General features: G+C 27.5%; 1 protein-coding gene across 1 annotated transcript in view; it reads left to right on the top strand.

Moving 5' to 3' along the window:
• Positions 1-22481, top strand: part of LOC117178884 (proclotting enzyme) — a 46399-nt gene that overhangs the window by 16941 nt on the left and 6977 nt on the right. The window contains exons 2-5 of the mRNA XM_033370410.1: positions 12661-12735; positions 19790-20489; positions 20586-20803; positions 20992-21184. Of these exons, the coding sequence (XP_033226301.1) occupies positions 12661-12735; positions 19790-20489; positions 20586-20803; positions 20992-21184 (1186 nt within the window). The remainder of the gene's footprint in view (positions 1-12660; positions 12736-19789; positions 20490-20585; positions 20804-20991; positions 21185-22481) is intronic.

A 22481-nucleotide genomic window follows, 5' to 3' on the forward strand; every position in this document is an offset into this window, starting at 1 on the left:
TAGTACAATTTCAAACAAATAAGTTCATTTTCAACGAAGGAAGATGACTTTTTTACAATATAGTTGAACATTCAACAAAAACTTTGAATTTTCAAAAAAAAATAATTACACTTTCAACAAAATAGTTAAGTTTAAAAAAAATTACTTTGAATAAAATAGTGGTTGAATAGTTGACTAAATAGTTATACTCTTCAAAAATAGTGTAATTTTTAACTAACAATTTAAATTTTCAACCAAAAAACCATTAGTTGAATTTTGCACAAAAACGTCTGTTTTCAAGGAAAAAATTCATTTCCAATCAAAAAAAGATGAGTTTTGAACAAAATAGTAGTTGAATTTAAAAAAAAAATCATTTTGAACCAAAAAAAGACTCTAATAAAATAGTGCAATTTTAAACAAATAAGTTCATTTTCCTAGAAAAAGTTAATTTCTAACGAAAGAAGATGATTTTTTAAGAAGATAGATGAATTAAAGAAAATTATACTTTTAACATAATAATTGAATTTTTTACCAAAAAGTGGATTTTGCAACCAAAAAGATGACTTTTTAACCAAATAGCTTAATTTTTAATTCTGTAGTAGAACTTTCAAATAAAAATTTAATTTCAGCCAGAAAAGATGACTTTTTAAGAAAATAGATAAATTTGCATGAAAAATAATCATTTTCGACCAAAAGAGATGACTTTTTAAGAAAATAGTAGAATTTTCAACAAATAAGTTCATTTTCAACGCAAAAGATGCCTTTTAACAAAATGGTTGAATTTCTAACCAAACATTTATATTTTCAACAAAACAGTTTTTTTTTCAACCCAAAAGGATGAATTTGTAACATTGGATCCGGGTGTATTTGTCACTGAGACAATTGTGAAAGGCTTTTTGTTAGCCTTTGAATAATTTAAATGAATCCGGTTGAAATCTAATTTTATCTATTTCCCTGAAAAAAGTTATTTTTGTAAATAACTAATATTAAAAAAATACAACAATTGTACCAATAATTCTTAACAGATCCGAAACTGAAGACAAATCTGAAAGTGATTGTGAAATCGATTTAATAAAATGGAGAAAGAGAGAGCCAATTTGATAAAAGTTATCAGGTGTAGTCCGACTTGAGAAACGGATTTGCTTTGTTGAGTAAATTGTTACATTGTTAAGTAAATTGAAATAACTTGTAATTTGATAAGAGAGGATTGAAAAAAGTTGTATTTTCCTAAGAATGGCACTAAGACACAATTGCTGTGATCGTTTCTAAGTACATGCAATTCCTATCGGCAGCGATGAATCAGTGAACGGAAGAAAGGCACACTTTCTCGCCGAGTAACTTTCACCGTCGATGAACCTACGTATGGCTCATAATTCAAATTGAAAAATCCTGTTTGAGTGCCAGAACACGTAATTTGGAACTTCCAGTTCCACCCACGCTTCTTGGAAATATTAATCGGAAAAAAACTCTTGATTTCTTCAGCCGAAAGTGGATCACTGATAAGACTTGGGAATATGATTAAATTTGTATAAATTTGTAGTGTTCTATTAATAGGAAAAGAAAACTGGACAATTTATGCTTCTCTGCTTTCTTGCTTTTAGACGATTATTTTCTTTCTGCTTAAATGATCATTTAGGAAATAAAAAAAAAAATTTTAATTAAAGACTTCATATTCTTTCCCCTATTACCCTTAATAAAATAATTGCTCTTTTTTATTTTGTTTTCAATGAAGTTAGGCTTTTTCTCATTTTTTTGCTTGTTAAAAAGGCATCATTTGGAGAGGAAAATGAACTTTTATGTTGAAAATTTAACTAGTTAGTTAAAAACTCAACTATTTTGTCAAAACATCATTTTTGATAAAAAAAACTTTTGTGTTAAAAATTCAACTATTTTGTTAAAAGAATAGTTATCATTCTGAAAATATTACTATTTTGTAAAAAAGTTATCTTTTTGCTCAAAAATGAACTTTTGTGTTGAAAATTCAAATATTTTGTTAGAAGAATTATTATTTTCCTGAAAATTTTATTATTTTGTACAAAAGTAATCTTTTTTATTCAAAATTACACTATTTTGTTAAAAATTCATCATTTTTGTCGAAAATGAGCTTTTCTGTTGAAAATTTAACTATTTTGTTAAAAAAATAATTTTTTCTTGATAATACATCTATTTTGTTAGAAAATTAACAGTTTTCTTGAAAATGAAAATATTTTTTTAAAGTTATCATTCTTTTTTGAAAATGAACTTTTGTGTTAAAAAAACAGCTATTTGGTTGAAGGAGTAACTATTTTCTTTAAAATTAAATTATTTTGTTAAAAAGTCATAATTTTTTATCGAAAATGAACTTTTATGTTTAAAATTCAACTATTTAGTTTAAAAAGTAATTTTACTATTTTGCAAACAAGTTATCTTTTTGCTCTTTTGGATTGAAAATTCACCTTTTTTGTAGAAAGTCATCTTTTTTTGTTTAAAAATGAACTTTTTTGTTGAAAATGCAACGGTTTTGTGGTTGAAGTTTAGTGTTTTTTTGTTTTAAATTCGTTTATCAAAAAGTTATCTTTTTGCTAGAAAAATTCAACTATTTCGTTAAAAATTGAACTGTTTGGTTGAAAATTAACGTTTATGTTGAAAATTTAACAATTTCACAGAAAATTTTTCTTTTTAGCTTAAAAATTCCAAACTTACAAAAAAAATTAAACTACTTGTTTAACAATCCAAAAATTTTATTAAAAAGTTGTCTTCTTTGGTCGAAAAATCAATTCTGTTGGAAATTCAACTGTTTTGTAGAAAATTCATCTTTTTAGTATAAAATTCAAAATTCACGAAGAAAATTCTACTATTTGTTTAAAAATTCAATTTGTTTTGTTAAAAAGTATTTTTTGTCGAAAATTCAACTGTTTGAGAGCTCTTATTTTTTAATTGAAAATTCATCTTTTTTGGTAAAAAATTCATCTTTCTTCGTTGAAAAATCAACTGTCTTTTAAAAAATCGTCTTTTGGCTTCAAAATTCAACTGCTTGTTTGAGAATGCTACTTTAAGATTAAAAATGTATTTCTTTTTGTTGAGCATTTAGCTGAAAATTCATCTTTGTATTATGAAAATTCAACAATTTTGTGAAAAAGTCATATTTTTTGCGAAAAATTAAACTGCTTTGTTCAAAATTCATTTCTTATGTTTAATTATTTGAAGTGGGCACATTTTGAATATTTTTTAGACCACTTTTTTGAAAATTCTAAAATTCTCTGTACGGTTATTTATACTATTCAAAAAGTTGAACAATTTATCCTAATGACTTTTTTTGAAAAATCAAAAATTACCAGAGTTAGAGCATTTTCAAAATAAAAAAAAAACAAATTAAAATGAACATTTTAAGCCAAACAACGCATGATACGAAAAAAAGTAAAGAAAAGAAAAACGTTGCTTTTCGAAATCCCTATAAGAGCATGATAACAATTTTTTGTAATTTGGTCGAAAAGTTGAAAATTCCAAATTTGATCGTATCAAAAATTTTTGAAACCACATTTTTTCAAGATTTAAAAATTCTATGTACGGTTGTTCATAGTACTCAAAAACTCAAACAATTTATCCCTGCGACTTTTTTCTATAAATAGAAAATCATCAGAGTAAGGGCATTTTCAAAATAAAAAATAAAAAAATAAAATGAAAATTTTAAGCCAAACAACACATGATATGAAAAAAAGTCAAAAGAAGAAAAACTTTGCTTTTTGAAGGTCCTACAGGATCATGACAACAACTTTTTTAATTTGGTCGAAAAGTTGAACATTCCAAATTTGAACCTACCAAATAAAATAAAAAATCCACAAATTCCATTTTTTGGTTAAACTATGCAAGGTACGAAAAAAATGAAAAAGCTCAAATTACACGCACTGAAAAAAACTACAAATTCATAATGAATCACTTTTCAACACAAGTTACGAAAAAATAAACAAACTAAATGTGTGGAAGACGGTACTTGGTACAGTAAAATGTGTAATAAAAAAATGGTTTGACTAAATAAGATCTAAAAATTTGATTTTCACATTTCTTTGATAGGACACGCGCTTTTTACAGTCACACCATAATGAGAAGGTATTAGTTTCATACGAAAAATGACTCACGGATTCCATCAAATATCGACTTTTTGAGATTTCCTCAGAAGGAACCAAAAGTTTTCAAGTTGGTATCTGTCTGTCGTTGTCGTATGTATACTGAATGTCTTTGGACCGACCAATTGAATCGAATTGGGCTTTGGCACACAGGTTTAGGGGCAAAACATTTTAAAATTCCATTTACGGCTATTTATAGCACACGAAAATGTTAACAATTTATCTTGATGGATTTTTTTGATAACAAGAAAATTATCACAGTTATGGCTTTTTCAAAATACAAAATGAAAATTCTAAACCAATCAACGCACGATATAAACAAAAGGCAAGAAAAGGAAAAAGTTGCTTTTTGAAAAACTTATAAGGTTTTAGATAAACTTAACAGGTTTTAGAATTTAAAAAAAATCGAAAACTCATCTTTTAATCGCACAAAAAATACTGATTAATTACATTCTCATCATAATAAGAAGGTATTGTTTTATGGGAAAACTGAATATCGCGGATTTCTTGAAATTTTCACTTTTCGAGAATCCCTAATTCCCAAAGAAACCGGTATTACGATGACGTCTGCCTGTCGGCCTTGTCATTATCGTCGTTGTCGTTGTAGTCTGTTAACTCGGTAACATTTGAAGTAATTATTTTATTGAATTTCCCTTTGACACACTTTATAAGGATATGAAAAGAAAGGACGATTTCGTTAGCCAGCTGTTTTAAATAAAAATGCAATAATTTAAAGCATTTTCAAAATTTTTAAGACCACTTTTTAAGATTTGAAATTTTCATATAGTACTGTTTATAGTGCACAAAAATATGAACAATTTATCTTGATGACTTTTTTTGATAACAGCAAAATTACCAGAGTTATAGCGGTTCCAAACTTAAAAAAATAAAAAAATAAAAACGAAAATGACTATTTTATATCATTCAACGCACCACATGAAAAAAGTCAATAAAAGAAAAATATTAGTTTTTAAAGACCTACACGATTATCATAAAAACTTTTTGAATTTTGTTAAAAAATCGAAAATTCAAATTTTTGTCGCAGAAAAATGATGTATTATTACATTCTCATCATAATGAGAAGGCATTAGTTTTATGTGAAAACTGTCTATCGCTAAATAATCTGAATAAATGTATTATAAGTTTGATACAGCAGTGTTAAACATAAGATAGAAAAGTGAACATTTTTGACAAAATCGAGTGCGAAGCATGAGATACGTGATGAGAATGTGTTCGTTAAAGCCGAAGAAGCTTTAACAAAGGAGAATTCACAATCACCAAATTACAGTTGTCGATGCTTGGCTCGTTAACCTTAATAGGTCTGTGCACAAATGTGGGGCAAATACAAAGAGCGAGCGCAAAGGGGGAGACAAACGCAGCATCGAGCGCGAAGCGCGAGATAAATACACCTTCGAGCGCAATGCGCGAGAACCAAAAGTCGCGCGCCCTAGGCGCGCTCAAACTTGCGAGCGAATTCCAGTAGACGGAATTTTAAATAAATAAAATTAGGTATCTTTACAATTAGTAAAAAGGCTTGAAAATTAGAATCGACTTTTTCAGTGTTAGATTCCCCCGGCTTTTTTCCTAGGATAAGAAATATTTTGTCTTTTGATTTTGCTAACAACGTGCACTGTGAAAAACGAAAATGACATTCACAAGCATTTGTAATTTTACGAATAACATTTTCGGTAATATTACCACTTTGAGCGTGGTCACTTTTCCACATTGAGATTAGGGATTCTACACATGCTTGTAAAATTACAGCGCTGCATATCGTAACATAACCTAAATTCTGTGATAAACCTATGTGTATTTTTCGAGGTTATGTGTGTTAAAATTCTCTCGAGCGTTACTTCCAAACTACACAATATTTTTGGCCCAAAACTTTAGGAACTATACTTGTTTGCAGGCAATTAAAAAAGTTTATTTCATAAATAATATCCAAATTATCGGAACAGCAGAGATGAAAAACGACGTAACCTCAAAATAATGCATACAATTTTTATTTAGCATAATAATTTTTTTTGTTATTATCCCTCAAAACATAATCCGGGGACGTCCGTTATGATATTTTATAGCATCTCCGAATTCAGTTTTTCAAAATTTTCATTTTTGTGGAAAAAAAGCCGGGGGAACTGTATCCGATTGACCACACGACGAAGTATCACATGCCCTTAAGTAAAAGATATTACAAAAAAGAATAAATCCTGTTTTAAAATTGAAGCATTCTCGAAAACTATAATTAAAGAAAAGTCTTAGAAGGTTTTTTTTGCTTAAATGCCAAATACCAAAGAAGAATTTAAAATATTGTTAGGCGTTTTTTAAAATTTTGCAAAATTAAACAACAAAAAAATACAAATTTTAATCATTTAAACAATTATTTAGAAGTTTTAGAAGTTTGGAAGGGTATTAAGAGACTACAATTTTTTTCTTAAGATTTTATAAGATTTTTATTTTAAAAAAATACTTTAAGATTTCAAAATATTTGAAAATACTTCAAAAACTTTAAACAATAATCTGGAAAGGGACTCTTTATTTTTGCAGAATTAACAAAAATTAGGAGTACTTTGAACTCCAAAAATATTTAGAAGTTTTAGAAGTTTCAAAAAGATAAAAAAATAATGTAAATCTTGAGAAGATTAAAATTTTTAAAAAGGAAATGGAGATTTTTAAATATATGGAAAAAGATGATTTTTAAGAGTTTTTAAAATGTTTTAAGAGAATAAAAAAATTATCTTAAAATTTCTGGGAAAACATACAAATAAAGGAATGATTTATTGTTTAAAAAAATTAATTTCAAAAGAACTTTTAAAAATATTTCAAAAGATTTACAAAATTAAAAACAAAAAGAATCTGGAAGATTTTGGGGCAAAATTTAAAAAATGAAAATTTCCAATTATTTTAAAAGATATTGAAAAGTTTACTAATTTTGAAAGGTTTAAAAAGAATAAATTTTTTTTGTTAAGATTCCTAGAAAAATTGTTAATGATGTTTTATATAAAACGATTCATTTCAAAAGAATATTGAAAAAGATTAAAAAATCTTTGAATTCAAAAGATATTTCATAATTTTAGAGGTTTTCAAAATAATATAAATCTTGAGATTTCAGAAAATTGAAGATAAAATTTATATTTTTGAAGATTTCAAAAAAAGAAGCTTTTTAAGAATTTTGAAAGATTTAAAGAGGATAACAAATATTTTTTAAGATTACGTGGAAACTTTTTAATGATTTTTTATTTTGAAAACATGATTTTAATAAAATATTTAAAACGATGATCACATTAAAAGATATCAAAAAGAGGAATGATTGAAAAATCGCGAAAATTAAAATTCCCGACATTGTAAAATTTCGAAATAAGAAAATATTCCAAGTAGAAAATTCAAAAAATTATAAAAATATTACTGAAATATAAATATCCCGAATGGAAAAATTTTTGAAAAATAAAATTCCTGAACAGTTTACAATATTATCGATTTATAAAATATTTTTTAAATACATTAAACATTAAAAATAAAAATTTTTGCAATGGATATATTCCATTATAGTTTTTTTTAATACATAAAAAATATTAAATGAATTTTTTTAATTGTTTAAATTTCGGACTTTTATGCTTTATGAATTTTCAAATTCGGTAATATTATAAACTTTTCGATAATTTTATTTCTCGGGAATTTTCCAATTGGGGATTTTTATATTTCGGAAAATTTATAATTTCAAGAATTTTCTATTTTAAATATTTTACTTTTCTTGAATTTTAGAATTTCGAGAATTCGATTTTTCTGGATTTTTCGGAATTTTCAGTCGTCCGTTAAATGGCTCTCAAAATTTGAAATCATGACAGTTAAGTACTTTCATTTAGGTAGATTTGAAATTTAAGTTGCAGGATTTTCAAAGTGAAAATATGTTTTGCAGGCTCTCATATTTGAATTATTTTCAGTTTAAATGATTTAAAAAGCTTTGAGTTGCGCAGTTTTGATTATTTTGTCTTGATATTAAATTTTTCCGACCGCTGGTCTAATCATTTTTTGGAGAAAATGAGAAAAAATCTACCTCGGTCAGGTTTTGAACCGCGAACGCCATTATTCAAAAGTGCTGGAGCGTTGCCCCAGTGGCTTAATTTATTAACGCCCCACTCAAAAATAATGGCGTTCCCGGTTCAAAACCAGGCGAAAGTTGATTTTTTTTAAATGATTGGACCATTAATTGGCAACAATTTAGCTTCATAAATTAATTAATTAATTACCCTGGCCAACAAAATATAATCAATACTCTATAATATAAATGATTAAAATTAAAAATACTTTGTCAGATCAAAAACGATCGAAGCTAGAGGGTTTCACTTCAAATTAAAAAAAATATATATATATATTAGTATACAATTAACCCAATTCGGGATGAATAATTAAAATCTGGACTTATGCAATGAACGAAATAGAATTCCTCGAAGTATGGAAAGTGAAGTTTGCGTACATGATGAGAATAACAAATATTCTTACGTAAAACCAATTGGCTGTGGCGTAACAGTTTGCGGTTAAATCTGGCGTTGGGATTTCCAGGATTCTGCTTAAGGATTGATCAAGAATTAAGAATCATCCGTTTTCTCTTGGTTGAATCAACTCACGATTTTGCAATTTAAATTGCCTGTTACACAACTTAAATTTATCAAAGTAAGGAGCCGTTCAAAAATTACGTATAGCTATTTAGACCCCTCCCCCCCCACTCTCTACAGTTTATATTTTTTCTTGCAATCGATTTGATAAATGCATAAAATAAAACACGATACATACAAAAATATCTAGTAATTTCTCAGACTTCTGGTTAAAAATCCGAGAAAAAATAAAATATTTCGTTAAAAAAATGATATTCTTTGGTCCATATTACCAACTCTCTTGTTGAAGTCTTCTTTTTTTTAAATAAAAAATTCGTCCTTTTTCATTGAAAATTGACCTTTGATGCTGAAAAATTCATCTTTCTTGGTTAAAAATTTAACATTTTTTTAAAAGCTTCGTCTTTTTGACTTGAAAATTCAACTATTTGTTTGAAAATTAACATTTTTGTTAAAAATTGAATTGTCTTACAAAAAATTAGTCTTTTTAGCTTGAAAAATCAAAAATTTGGTAGAAAATTCAACTACTTGGTTAAAATTTCAATTATGTTGTTAAAAAGTTATCTTTTTTGTTCGAAAATTCAACTGTTTTGTTGAAAGTTCAATTGTTTGATAGAAGAATTGTATTTTTCGATTGAAAAATTAATAATTTGGTTGAAAAATAAACTATTTAGTTATGAATTGTATTATTTTGTTAAAAGGTTATTTTTTGGTCGAAAATTCAACTGGTTTGTTGAAAATTCCTCTTTTTGACTTCAAAATTCTAGTTAAAAACTTAACAACTGTTTTTCTGAAAATTCGTTTTTTAGCTTGAAAATTCAACAGTTTGTCAGAAGAATAAACTATTTTGTTGAAAATTCTTCTTTCTTGTATATTAATTTCTTTTTTTTTTATTGGGAATTCATAACTCAACTAATTGGTTGAAAATTCAACTGTTTTATAGAAAATTATATTTCTAGTTTAAAAATTTTACATTTTGGTAAAAGATGAAGCTATTTTGTTAAAAATTAAAATTCGATTATTGTTTATAAAAGTTTTCTTTTTTTGGTAGAAAATTCAAAAGTTTTGTGGAAAATTCTTCTTTCTTGTATAAAACTTCGTCCTTTTAGATTAAAAATTTATCTTTTCAGATTTATTATTCAACTATTTTGTTGCAAATTCAACTGTCTTGCAGAAAATTCATTTTTATGCTTAAAAATTCAACATTTTGTTAGAAGTTTAAACTATTTCGTTAAGAGTTCTATTATTATTGTTTAAAGTTATCTTTTCTTATTTCATTTTTTAATTCATTTTTAGCTTGAAAATTCAATAATTTGGTAATAAATTCAACTCTTTCGTTAAAAATCAATTTATTATTAAAAAAAAATATTGGGTCGAAAATTCAACAATTTTGTTGCAAATTTTTCTTTCTTGTATAAAAGATTCGTCCTTTTTATTGAAAATTTATCCTTCATAATAAAAAAGTCATCTTCTTGCTTGAAAATTAAACTTTTCAGATTTATAATTCAACTAGCTTCGAAAAGATTCGTCTTTTTGGCTTGAAAATTCAACTGCGTTGCAAAAAATTCGTTTCTAGCTTAAAAATTCAACAAAAGGACAACGTCCTTTTGGATGAAACATTCAACTATTTGGTTAAAAAATCGATATTTTGGTTAAAAATTCGTCTGTTCAGCTTGGAAGTTCAACTATTTGGTTCAAATTGACCTTTTATTATAAAAAAGTAAACTTTCTTGATTTAAAATTCAACTTTTCAGATTGATAATTCAACTATCTTCAAAAAATACACATTTTAACAAAATTATTATGAATGTAGAAATATGAATTTTTAATTAAATAGTTGAATTTTCAATATAAAAGGACGAATTTCCTACCCAAAAACAAAAATCTTAATCAAAGCAGTTCAATTTTCAACAAAATAGATAAATGTTTGAAAAAAATAGTTGAATTGAAATCTGCAACAAAAATATTTAAATAAAAAATATTAATTCCCAACGCAAAATATAACAGTTGATGTTTCAACAAAAAAATTTATTTTTAAGAAAAAACAGTTGAATTCAACTAACAAGCATGATTTTTCAACAAAATTGTTGAATTTTCATCCAAAACGGATTAACTTTTAACCAAGAAATGAAAAGTTAAATTTTCAATTAAAAAAAAAAATAATTTCTAACCAACGAAAAACTAATTCTCAACAAAATAGTTCATTCAATAACCAATAAACAACAAAGTATTTTAACAAAGTAGATTTTTATTCTAACCAGGTAGGTGAATTTTCAACCAAAAAGAATAATAGTATTTTCTATCCAAACGAATGGATTTTCTATCCAGAAAAAAATCTTCAAGAAAGCAGTTAAACATCCAACAAAATAATTAAATTTTCAAGAAAATGTTTTAATTGAAATCTGCGAAAACAAAAAAAAAAAGGAATTTTTAATAAAGAAGATTAACCTTCAACGAAATAATTAAATTTTCTATAAAAAAAATAATAATTCATAACGAAAAGTATAATAGTTGATATTTTAATTGAAGAAAGGTTTGAATTTTATATTAAAAACATTCGAATTTAATTAAAAAGCTGAATTCTTAAAGAAATAGTTGATTAAAAAAAAGATTAATTTTCAACCAAACAGTTGCATTTATAACTAAAAAAGATCACTTTTAAACCAAATAGACGAATATTTAACCAAATAGTTGAAATTTCAACCAAATAGTACATTTTTTAAGCAAAAAAAAAAAATAATAAATTTCAAGTAACAAACGTTTCATTTTCAAACAAATAGTTCAATTTATAAACCAAAAAAAAAAGAAGTTTTTAGAATAGAGTTGAATATTCAATCCAAAGGACCTATTTTAAAAAGTAAAAAATAAAGAAATATTGAGATGAATCTTTAACAAAACAAATAAATTGTTAACAAAGGATTTCAAGTTTAAGCCAATTAGTTAAATAATCATTGAAACAAGATTCATTCTCAACGAAAAAAATAGTAGTTGATATTTCGATAAATTTTTAACAACAAAAAAGTGGATTTTTAACCAACTTTGGACCAAATGGTTGAAGTTACTACCAAAATGTTGAATTTTCGAGCCAAAAATAAGTTTTTTCTACAAAAAAATTTTATTTTCAACAAAAAAGTTCATTTCTAACTTAAACATATTAATGTTGAACCATAATGATGAATTCTAAACTAAAAAGATGAAATTCCTACAAAAAGAGAAGAATTTTCAAACCAAAAAAGGAACAAAAATTCAACGAAATTGTTAAATTTCAAGACGAAAAGAAGAAGTCTTATCAAAAAAGTTAAATTTTTAACAAAAAAGTTCAAAACTTAATTTTTAAGACACAAAAAACGAATTTCCAACAAAATAGTTCAATCTTCAACCAATAAACAAGAATGGTTTAAACAAAATAGTTCAAATTTCAACCAAGTAGTTGTAATTTTAACCAAAAAGGATGGATTTTCAATGAAAAATTTATTATCTGAATTTTCAACTAAAAACTATCAATTTTCAACTATGAATGGACTACTTAAATTTTTAGTAAAAAAAAACTAATGTTTAACTAAAGAAAGTGAATTTTCAACTAAAGATTTAAATCTGCAAAAAATAAAATGAATTGAAAAAAAAGTATTTTTCATTTTAAGCGGAAAAACAAGAAAAAGGGAAATTTTCTTCAAAATCATGTAACGCAGTTTTTGAACGTCCCCTAAAAGAATTTTGTAGAAACAAATTAAATTCTGATAACGGACCAGACTTAAAAATTGAATTATTTAGAAATTGGAAAAAACAACAAAGTCCAATTTTTTCTAGCGCCAGCTAATTATTTTTAGTTATTGTTTACCGACTGTAGAAAAAGTTAAATAAATTCTCGGATTGTGTCCTAATAGAATTTGAAATTTCTCTTAATTAACAATTTTATTCAAAATTTAATTTTAATTGAAATTAAAAAAATTTTAATTACGGCTATTTTTCAGGACTCTGCATAGTATGGAATTTATTCATTGGAGTCTTATCGTTCAGTGAAGAAGTCGCACTCTACCATAATATACGTGAGTAACTCATTAAATTTTTATTTTTAAATTATGCAATCAAATATCACCGTCGATCACCTTTTTCCCTAATTCCCCCTTTTGCCTTTAATCAGGACATTTTGTTGGTCAGAGAATGTCATGAAAAAATCAGAAAAAAGTCATGGATTTTGAAAAAATATTTGAAACATTCGGGAATTTCTGTCAGGACTGCCTGGCTTTAGATAGCTTAATGGGAAAGCACCCGACCGCCAGTATCAAGTTTTGTGGTTCGATTCCCAGTGGAGCAAAGCGAGAAGGACTTTTTTCAAAAAAATTAAATTAAAAAAAATTTATTTTCCATCTTGTCATAAATGACGTTAAGTATTTTATGTTATTTAAAGAGTTAACTTGATCGATAGTTTTGTGTAACTTTTGAAAATAAATTAACCTATGGATAACCACTATTGATTTCAGGTCTATACCTATTTCTGAATTTTCTTGAATTATTTTGAAGTATTCAAATTTAAAGCTATACTACTAAAACTCTCGGTTCCCGCGTTATACCAGTTCCTAAAAGTTATACCAGTTCAAGGAAGCCCTAAAAGATTTCATTCATTTGAAGGGATATTAAAAGATATTAAAGTATTTTTCAAAATTCCAATAAATTTGTAAAAATTTCTCAAAGTTTCAAGGGATTTCGAATGTTTTCAAGATTCAAAATATTTTAGGGCTTTACCAATTTTTAAGGGATTTCAAACGATTTTAAAGCATTTTTAATATTTTAGGGTTTTTTAAAAACTATTTTAAGTAATCTTTAATGGCTTATAATAATTTAAAGGTCTTCTAACCAATTTTAAATATTTTAGGATATTTTTTTTTATTTCGGGGACCATTCAAGAGCTTTTAAAAGTTTCAAATTAACTTTGAAAGATGTCAAGGGATTTGAAAAATGAAAGGGCTTCAAAAGTTTTTAAAGGATTCAACAAAATTGTGAAGGACTTGAAATATTTTAGGGTATTTTTAAAAGATTTTGAGAAATATTCAATAGCTTTCAGTAACTTAAAGGTATCCTAAAGCATTTTAGAGATTTTAGGGTATGTGTTAAAATTCCAAGGAATTTTTAAGAGATTTTAAAAGTGTCAAGGAACTTTATAAAATTTCAAAGGATTTAAAAGGTTTTAGAGTATTTTCAAAATTCCAAGGAATCTTTAAGAGCTTGTAAAAGTTTGAAGCTATTTGAATTTGAAGCTATTTTTAACGATTCAAAGAAATCTTTTATATCTTTCGATAACTTAAAGGTGCTTCAAAGGATTTTTAATATTTTAGAATATTTTTTAAAATTCCAAATAATTTTCAAGAGCTTTTAACAGTTTTGAGGGATTTCAAAATATTTTTAATGTTTTAAAATATTTGAGGGTATTTGAAAATATCTAAAGGTATTCCAAAGATTTTAAAGATTTTTTTTATTTCACGGAATTTTCAAGAGGTTTTAACATTTTTTAAGTATTTCAAAAGAATTCAAATGATTTTAAATAGTGTAGGTTATTTTAAAAGATTCCAAGGAATTTTTCATTGATTTCACTTTTTTGAAAGGATTCCAAAAGATTTAGAAGGTTTCAGAGCATTTTTTTTAATATAAGTAATTTTCAAAATCTGTAAAAAGTTTCAAATTGATTTTCAAAGATTTTAAAGTATTTGAAATTTCAAACAATTTATTAACAAGGATGGAGGAAACTTGTAGGATTTAAAATATTTTCAAAAATTTTATGGTATGACCAAAAATTAAAACAAATAGTGTCAATTTGTTCTTAAAAACGTCTATTTGTACAGAAATTTCGCTAAAAATAGTAACCTTTGAAGGTTCCAATTTTCGTACCAAAAAAACCCAGCTATCCGTATCGAAATTTCGATACGCGTAGCCACAACCTGTTTTAAAAGATTCCAAAGAACTTTTAATTGCTTTCTATCATTTGAAGGGACTTGCAATTGCAATATTTTAGGGTATTTTAAAAGATTCCAGGGTCTTTTTCAGAGATAAAAAAATTTCGAAGGTTTTTAATGATTTTAAGGATTTTATGGGTTTTAAATGAATTCCAACGAATCTTTAAGAAATTAAAAACATTTCAAAATATTTAAAATATCTTAGAATATTTTTCTAAATTCAAAGAAATTTTCAAGAGTTGTAAAAAATTTCAAGGGATTTTACAGGATTTGGAATATTTTAGGGTATTTTAAAAAATTTCAAGGAATTTTCAAGAGATTTAAAAAGTTTCAAGGGATTTCAGAAAATTTTGACGGAATTGAAATATTTTAGAAGGTTTTAAAATACCCAAAATGATTTTTAATTAATTTCAATAATTCGAAGAGATTTCAAAGGATTAAAAATGTTTGAGGATATTTCAAAAGATTTCAAAAAATTTGCAAGAGGGTATTTGAAAATATCCCGAGGAAAATTAAAGAGATTTAACATGTTTCAAGTGATTTCAGAAGAATTTGAAATATTTTAGAGGATTTTCAAGGATCCCAAATTATTTTAAATTAATTTGAATAATTTGAATGGATTTCAAAGAATTAAAAATATTTTAGGGCATTTGAAAAAATCCCAAAGACTTTTTTTAATTTTTTAGGGTATTTTAAATGATTCCAAAGAATTTTCAAAAGATTAAATAAATTTCGGGGGATTTCAGAAGGTTTAGAAGGGTTTTTAATATTTTAGGGTATTCTAGAAGCTTCTAAATTATTTTTAATTAATTTCAATAATTCGAAGGGATTTCAAAGGATTTAAGGTGTTTGAGGGTATTTTAAAAGATTGCAATGAATTTTCAAGAGATTAAAATATTTCGAGGTATTTCAGAAGATTTTGAAGGAAATAGTTAAGAGGATTTTTAAAAATTCTAAATGATTTTTATTTAATTACAATAATTTAAAGGGATTTCGAAGGATGTTAAATATTTTAGGGTATTCGAAAATATTCCGAGGAAAATTAAAGAGATTTGCCATGTGTCAAGCGATTTCAGAAGGATTTAAAATATTTTAGATGATTTTCAAGGATCCTAAATGATTTTAAATTGATTTGAATAATGTGAAGGGATTTCAAAGAATTTCAAATATTTTAGGGCATTTGAAAAAATTCCAAGCAATTTTTAAAATAGTTTAGGGTATTTTAAATGATTCCGAGGAATTTTCAAATGATTAAATAAATTTCGAGGGATTTCAGAAGATTTAGAAGGTTTTTTCAATATTTTAAGGTTTCTAGAATACCTTAAAATATCAAGAAGCTTTTAAATTATTTCTGATTAATGTCAATAATTCGAAGGGATTTCAAAGGATTTAAAATGTTTGAGGGTATTTTAAAAGAATGCAAGGAATTTTCAAGAGATTAAAATATTTCGAGGTATTTCAAAACATTTTGAAGGAAATGTTTTAGAGGATTTTTGAAAATTCTAAATGATTTTTAATTAATTTCAATAATTTAAAGGGATTTAAAATATTTTAAGGTTATTTGAAAATATTACGAGGAAAATTAAAGAGATTTAACATGTTTAAACCAATTAAGAAGGATTTGAAATATTTTAGAGAATTTTCAAGGATTCCAAATAATTTTAAATTAATTTGAATAATGCTCAGGGATTTCAAAGAATTTCAGATATTTTAGGATATTTGAAAAAATCTCAAGGAATTTTTCAAATATTTCAGAGTATTTTAAATGATTCCAAGGAATTTTCAAACGATTAAATAAATTTCGGGGGAATTCAGAAGATTTTAAAGGGTTTTTAATATTTTAGGGTATTCTAGAAGATTCCAAATTATTTGTAATTAATTTCAATAATTCGAAGGGATTTCAAAGGATTTAAAACGTTTGAGGGCATTTTGAAAGATGTCATAGAATTTCCAAGAGATTTAAAACTTTTCGAAGAATTTTAATAATTGTAAAGGATTTAAAAAATTTGGCAGGCGGTTTTAAAAAACTTCCTATAGAATTTCGAAAGACGTGGAACGATTTTTCAAGGTCTCTAATGTTTTAAGACATTAAAAAAAAAAAGATGGCTAGAGATTTTGTATTATATTCGATCATATTTCGTAGAATTTCATGGGATTTTATAATATTTTTAATAAATTTCAAACAATATATTCACAGAAAGTAAGAGATTTCGTCAGATTTTAAAGATTTAAAGAGATATTCAAATATTTTCTGCAATTAATTTGAATTCACCCTCAATTCCTATTAATTTATATTGCAGTATTTTATATTTTTTCTAATTATTATCCTCTCAACATTAGTCACATTGTGAATGCATATTCTAGTTTTTAGCTTGAAAGCTCAACTTTTTTTTATTGGAAATTAATGTCTGGGTAAAAAATCTCTTTTGAAACAAAAAAATTGTTATAGAAAAGTCGTCGTTTCTCATTTAAATTAAAATCTTTTTTGGTTGAAATATCAACTAATGTATTTTTCGTTCAGAATTCATGTTTCTCAAATAACCTAAATTATTTTAAATCCTTTGAAATCTTTCGAAATCTCGCAACTTTTTAAAGAACTTTAAAATTGTCTAATTATTAAAATATACTAAAAATTCCTTGGAATCTTTTATAATATCCTTAAATATTTCAACTACTTTGAAGTCTACCAAAATCCTTAGAAATTTGTTAAACCTTTTAAAAATACCTTGAAACCTTCTAAAATAAACTCAGTTATTTCAAATACTTTGAAATCTATTGAAATCATTTGAAGCTTTTTAAAGCTCTTGAAATTTCATTCAATTTTTTAAAATATTCTAAAATCTTTCAATTCTTTTGAAATCTCTTTAAATTATTGAAATGTATTAAAATCTCTAGAAGGTTGAAATTTTTATGGAGTTCCTCTAAATTACTGAAAACTTTTAAAACTCTTATGATATTTTGTAATATCCTAAAATGTTTTCAATCCGTTAAAATCTTTTTGTTATCCCTTGCAATTTTTTAAAGATCTTGAAAATTCTTTACAATTTTTGAAAATATTATAAAATCTTTTAGAATACCTTTAAATTACTGAAAAATTTGAAAATCTTTTATGATATTTTGTAATATCCTAAAATGTTTTCAATCCCAAAAAATCTTTTTGATATCCCTTGCAATTTTGTAAAGATCTTGAAAATTCTTTGGAATTTTTGAAAATATTATAAAATCTTTTGGAATCCCTTTAAATTGCTGAAAACTTTTTAAAATCCCTTTGGATATTTTGTAATATCCTCAAATGGATTCAACCCCTTACAATCATTTTGATATTCCTTGCAATTTTTTAAAGATCTTGAAAATTCTTTGGAATTTTTAAAAATATTATAAAATCTTTTGGAATCCCTTTAAATTACTGAAAACTTTTCAAACTCCCTACCAATTTTTTAAAGATCTTGGAAATTTCTTGTAATTTTTAAAATCTCTGGAATGTTTCAAATCTTTTGAACTCTTTTAAAATCTCTTGACATGTTTCAAGCTCTTGAAGATATCTTGGAATCTTTTAAAATATTCTAAAAGATTCTAAATCCTTTGAAATCTGATTAAATTACTAAAATGAATAAAAATTCCTTGGGATCTTTTAAAATACCTTAAAATATTCCCAATCCTTTAAAATCTATTAAAATGACTTTGAATTTTTTTAAATCTCTTTCAAATTTCTTGGAATTTCCAAAAAATACCTCAACATTTTTATAATCATTTAAAGTCCCCTGAAATGTTTAAAAGTTTCTGAAAATTCCTGGCAATTTAAAAAAAGAACCTTTTTGTCATTAGGAATCCCTTGAAATCCTTTGAAATCTCATTAAATTTCTAAAATAAAAATTCCTTATGATCTTTTAAAATACTCTCAAATATTTTTTAAATCCTTTTAAATGCCATTAAATTACTGTAATAATTCAAAATGCCTTGGAATATTTTAAAATACCCTAAAATATTTTAAACCTTGAAAATTTTTAAAGCTCTTAGAAATTTCATGGAATTAAAAAAAATATCCCATTATATTTCAAATATTTTGAAAGCCCTTAAGATCATTGAAATCAATAAAAAAATTCTTGCAGTCTTTTAAAAATCTTCAGAATGTTTCAAATGCTTCGAAGTCTCTTGAAAATACTTGAAAATGTTGAAATATCTTGATTTCAATTTAATCGAAATCCCATTACATTTCTGAAATAAATAAAAATTCCTTGGGATCTTTTAAAATACCCTGAAAATTGTCCAAACTTTGAAAATCTTTTTTAATCATTTGAAATTTTGTAAGCATTGAAATCCTCGGAAATTACAAAAAAATCCCTTGAAATTTTTTATCATTATGCCCTATAAAATTGTTTCATATTTTCCAAAAATTTTTTAAACTATGGAAATTTCATTAAATCTCTTAATAATATTATTTAAATTCTTGGAATTTCCTTGCGAATTGTTAATCTCTTGAAACTTTTTTAAGTTCTTTGAAATTCCCCGGGAATTTTAAAAATACCCTAAAATTTCTAAAAGCTTTTGGAATACCTTTAAATTACCGAAATCTTTTAAATATATCTTGGGATAATTTAAAATACCCTAAAAGATTTAAAAATAATTCAAGAAAATCCAGAAATAGGAATTCAATGGCCCATAGTTAATAATTTATTTAAAGAAAAGTGCGTGACAATCCTGATTATTCTTAATACCCAGTGGGCACAAAATTTGGCGACGTCTTTACGACATCATTACATCTTTGCGACAACTTTACGACAGCCTATGTCCATGTCGTTTCGGTGTCTCTGTGATATCGTAAAGACATCGTCAAATCATACGACTTATTTACGATATCGTAAAGATACCTTAACGACATCGACATATAATGTCGTAAAGTTGTCGTAACTATGTCGTAACGATGTCGTAAAGACGTCGCCAAATTTTGTGCCCACTGGGTAGTTACTTACAGTGCTTCTTGTAGAAATTCCCTGATTCTTGACATTTTTTTCAAAATCCCTGACATTTCCTGATCAAGAAAATTCCACGACTTTTCCTTGATTTCCAGGTTTTCCCTGGCCAGAGACCATCCTGCTTTCAGTAACTAAATTCCCTCCCACTAAAAATAAAACAATCTAAATATTGTCAACAGCATACAATGGATATGGACCACCCAATCGTCAATCGTTTCAAGGATCGGCATTAAGAAAATGGACCGAAAGCGACTCCTGGCCAGGTGGACCCAGAAGAGGGCCAATTTATCGTCGAGACACCCAGGTCAGACCTTACACTCAATTCGTCCGAGTTGTTGAAGAAAAATCCGACCCTCTAACAACATTCACGGAAACTCTCGGTGCTCTCAACACAGTTGGGAGTTACATCGTGAACATGACGAGAGGAGATTCCGAACATCCTTCGAAGGAGCTGCCATCAGCTCTCTACACCATCTCCAAAAACATCCTGGGCAAAAATGTAACAGACAGTATAGCACCAATCGTCAGAGGAGTCGCTCTACCTCTCAGACCAGTCACATCTCTGAAACTGACAACTTCAACTCAGAGACCAACAGCAGCGACTCTGAGACCAGTTACATCTTCGACTGTAACCACAGTCACAATTTCTGATCTTCAGGCACAAGCTAGTGAAGAAATTTCGGATAGGGACAAGTCTCCTTCCACCTGTACGACTGCAGAAGGCGGTCCTGGAAAATGTCAGGATCTCAGCAACTGTCCTCATCTTCTTCTGGATCTCACCAAACTCAGACAGTCATTGTGTTTTAAGAGTTTATTTGTTCCCGGAGTCTGCTGTCCGATTGATAAAATTGGGGTCAATGTGCCTTCTCCCGGAGGAAGGTAATTCAAATTAGAGGTGTTTAGTTCATTGGAATTGGATCAACACTGTAGTGTTTAAATCTTAAGGTAATTAAAATTGTTTTGATTGTATTTCAGTCCTATTGCTGTCACACCACCTACAACAATTCAAACGACTACAAGACCAAGACCGAGACCAACAAAACCAGCAACTCCGAAGCCGATACCGTTGTATCCAATAACGACAACGAATCGTCCAAACTTCGAAATTCCACCTTCAGGACTTTTGGGTAACAGTTCTAATCCCTTCGAGTCTGTTGAAACGATTGACAACAACTTCATTCAGGATGATGATGGTAATTTATTTGTATTATACTACAAATTGACTCCTAATTTTTGGCATAATTAAAACAAAACTTTTGGGACAAGTTTTGTTTTTGTTGTAAAATTGATATAAATGAGCAATAATTCCAGGAAAGAGAGTTCCTTATTGCAAAATAAGTTGATTTAAAAGCCGGTCTGCGTTAAACTATCTAATTTGTAGAATGCGGAGTAAGAAATGCTGGAAAGTATCGAGTAGTTGGAGGAGAGGAAGCACTGCCAGGTCGTTGGCCATGGATGGCAGCAATATTTCTTCACGGATCTAGACGCACCGAGTTCTGGTGTGGTGGGTCTTTGATCGGTCCTCGACATATTCTCACTGCGGCTCATTGCACTCGAGATCAACGTCAACGTCCGTAAGTTTTAACTTATACACAAATTTTTGAGGGCTCGGACTCACATCAGAGATCAAAAATGGTGTTAATAGTGGCATCAATTTTGAAAAATTATTAAAAAAAGAAAGGATTTCGTACCCTTTCAAGATACTTATTAAGTCGTTCAAACCTTTCTCCTAAACTTTACTTCCTCTCTCCTCTGCTACTACCCTCCCTTTACGCTACACTTCGCTGCATCTCCCTTCTGTTACTTCTTCCTTCTCTACTTTCCTTTCTAATTCCCCCTCTCCCTCTTCCCCACTTAACACTCCCCTTCCCCTAATTTCCCTCCCCAGCCATCACTTTCCACCCCGTACTCACCCGCACAACCCTAATAGCTCTCCCTACACTTCCAATCATTTCCTCTACTTCCCTTCACTTCCCCTTCCTAATTTCTCGTTACTTACTTTACTTTCCCTCCCCTAATTTTCCCTAATATTTGTTAATATCCCATTACTCCCCCATCCCTTACCCCCCTCTCCTTATTCTTCCTCTCTTACCCTAATTATACCCCTTGTTTTCTCTCATCTTATTCCTCCTCCCCTATTCTACCGTCCCTCCCCACTTCCACTTTTATCTACCTTTCACTTCCACTATCTCCTCGACTTCTTCTCCCGTCACTTACCATACGCCTCCTCACGTTAGTCCCTCTCACTTCAACATCCTTGACTCACTCTTCCTTCACTTCACATCTTCTAACTTCCCTTCATTTATCCTACTCCACCTTCCATAACTTGTCCCCCACAAACTTCACCTGCTTCCTCTCCCCTCACTTTCCATAGTTCCCTTTCTCATTTAACCCCTCTCATTCTCTACTAATTTTCCCTAATTTTCTCACTTCAACTTCCCTCAATTCCCCTCCCCTTGCTTATTATACTTCACTGCCTTTCATTTTACATACTACCCCCACCCTTTCCATCACTTGAACTTCCCTTACTACCCGTCTCCTAATATCTCCTTAATTCCCCTATTTCCCCTACTTTTTTCTCATCATTTCCTCTATTCCTTCTCCCATTATTTTTTATCACTTTACCTGCCCTCATTTCCTTTCTCCTTGCTTAAAATATTTCTTCAGTTCCCACCCCTCATTTCCCCTACCACGTATCCTGCTTTCCCTCACTTATCGTATCCTAATTTCCTATTCTATCCCATTGTTTTCCCTCTCGTCATTGCCGCTTTCCTTATTCTTCCTTCCTGACTTTAATTATCCCCCTTATATCCCCATAATCTTGTTCCCCCTCCCTTACACTACTTCCCCTCCCCATTTTCCCTTTTATCG

This window comes from Belonocnema kinseyi, chromosome 8, assembly GCF_010883055.1.
Source record: "Belonocnema kinseyi isolate 2016_QV_RU_SX_M_011 chromosome 8, B_treatae_v1, whole genome shotgun sequence".
In the NCBI taxonomy this organism is placed as follows: Eukaryota; Metazoa; Arthropoda; class Insecta; order Hymenoptera; family Cynipidae; genus Belonocnema; species Belonocnema kinseyi.